The 2,133-nt window shown below is 41.0% G+C and overlaps 1 protein-coding gene across 1 annotated transcript; it reads left to right on the top strand.

Annotated features, from left to right (window-relative positions):
- Positions 1–49: 49 nt before the first annotated feature.
- Positions 50–1,410, top strand: LOC131891517 (uncharacterized; the record flags this gene model as incomplete). The annotated part of the gene is given in 2 exon segments (XM_059241126.1): positions 50–201; positions 1,082–1,410. Coding segments are annotated over 2 exon segments (470 nt in total), but the record flags the coding sequence as incomplete, so codon positions are not given.
- Positions 1,411–2,133: the final 723 nt, after the last annotated feature.

Raw genomic sequence — 2,133 nt, 5'->3', positions numbered from 1 at the left:
TCAATCAAGTAAGTGAGCCACACACTGGGCAAGTTCCTTGAAGGGGACTGATCGAATAAAATGCCTACTTTGTCCTCAGAATACCTAGACGAGCATCCCTGTTTGTGCACCAGCCGATTCAGACATGTTCTCCATCAACTGGATCACAATCAGCACAAGAAGCTGGCCGATTTATGTGGACAACTCAGACTACTCACCTCCGTAAGTTTTTTTGTTCCCATTTCGATGCGCTGGATTTCCCTAGAAGTGGAGTCTTTACGAGAGAGAAGAGAAAGGCCGGGGAAAGAAGCACTACAAAGGCTGCATGCATTAGCAAGCATAAAGACGCGTCATTATTCATGTCTTATGTGACGGTGGTAACATGATAAGTCAAAAAGTTAAGGCTCAACCACGCCATTTCTACGTACATCAATCGGGCAGTGTCGTAACTCTTTATGTAACAAAGTTTCTTCAGTAAATTTACTAAACCTCTGTATGATAAATAATATCCAAATGTATGTAGCGTGATCAAGCAGCTTTTCATTAGGGATGAATCCTCTTTTGCAAATATTAAACGCCTGACATCTAAAGATGCAATTTTAGGAAAATGATTGGGGTAGATTCATTTGAAAACATTGACTAATACATATTGGTGTTTGAGTGCTGAAAGCAAAGTAGAAAATTCATACCACAATAACCAAATTCTCTTTTCGTCTCCTTCGTAAAAGCTCATTAGAGCATAATCTCAGTATTTGTTAAGGAGGCTTTCGTTAGAAATTTGTCATCGAAAGGGTCACTTCACTTCATCTTGAGTTTATTTATCGTTCGTGAAGATTCTTAGATCATTAGTTGTCTTTTATCTTTCGTTAGGAAAAAAACGAATTTAAAAGGGGTTTGTTATGCCACTTGAACAGTACACGCAGTCAACATCTCGTCAGAGAAGTACAAACATTTGGCATTACGCCAAAGGAACGGAATGGACTTCATCAATGGCCTTTGTCTGTACTTGAGAAGTCCTTGATACCCCCCCTCCCCCAAAAAAAGGCGAATGACCTTAAAACCCCCAAGATGTGACCTTCATTCCACCTGGTTCTTTCTCCAGGTCTCATCTGAGCATCTGTACTCAACCACTCAATACTACAACACCATCATTCAAAGGATCTTTGACTACGAGTCCCTGAAGGTGGCCTCATATGTGGTGGAACGGTCCATCGAATACGGAAACGATCAGGCCCTCTCGGCGAAATTGGAGGCCATCTTGGCCCGATTGGTCTCGGACTATCGAGCCATTTTTGCCATCGAGGAGAAATGGGTGATCGATAAACATCAGAAGACCGAGGACACGACCAATGCAGCGGCCGGGAAGGCCACCGAAGTCCACCGAAAACGTCACGAGGGCGAGGACGAGTGTCCCGAGGAAATCAAGCTTATGTAAGTTGTGCGCACTTTCTACACGAGAACTTGATCGAGAGACAGGTAAACATGGCATGGACTAATTAAGAGTACGGAGACAAGCCCCTCCTTAGCCAGTTTCTCGAATCGAAAGATCGTACTTATTGGCTGAAGGTGGTTAAAAAAGGTACAGGTTGGCTTTGGACAGAGACGTTGCAGGGTGCGGCGGTATAAAAGCGACATTAAGTTGTTATTTGCTGTTTTGTCTTACATTTATTTGAGACCAACACAGCAGCTCAGATTATTCAAGAGTTATGCTGTCCTATGCTTTCTAGAGTTATGTGTTTGTATAAGGACTGAACTTCTTTCAGTTAGGGTATAGGTATAATGTTGAAAAAATCTTAATGCGCTTCTTCTAGTTTCCTTACTTTTTCATTCATGGAATGATGCAATGTTATACTTCTTTCTGATTTAACTCAATAATCCCTTCAATTTTTACTTGAATTAACATCACTAATTGCCTATCATTGGCACTCTTTACCTTAATATGAGATGTTGATAATTTTGAAGATGGGCTCTATCAACCAAGTTAAGCTCATGGGGTCCATAGTGTAAGCAATATTTTACGTTTTGATGAGTGAATACTTAAGGAACATTTTTTGTGTGCTTTTTTGTGCGCACTGCGTTAAACACAGCTCGGTTTTTTTTTACAAAGAAGGTTTGGTTTCTTGAAACTCCTTTGTCAAATGAGAACGAGATGCA

The sequence above is a fragment of the Tigriopus californicus genome, chromosome 12, assembly GCF_007210705.1.
Source record: "Tigriopus californicus strain San Diego chromosome 12, Tcal_SD_v2.1, whole genome shotgun sequence".
In the NCBI taxonomy this organism is placed as follows: Eukaryota; Metazoa; Arthropoda; class Copepoda; order Harpacticoida; family Harpacticidae; genus Tigriopus; species Tigriopus californicus.
The sequence above is the reverse complement of the archived record's forward strand: the minus strand, read 5'-3'. Positions and strand labels throughout refer to the sequence as shown.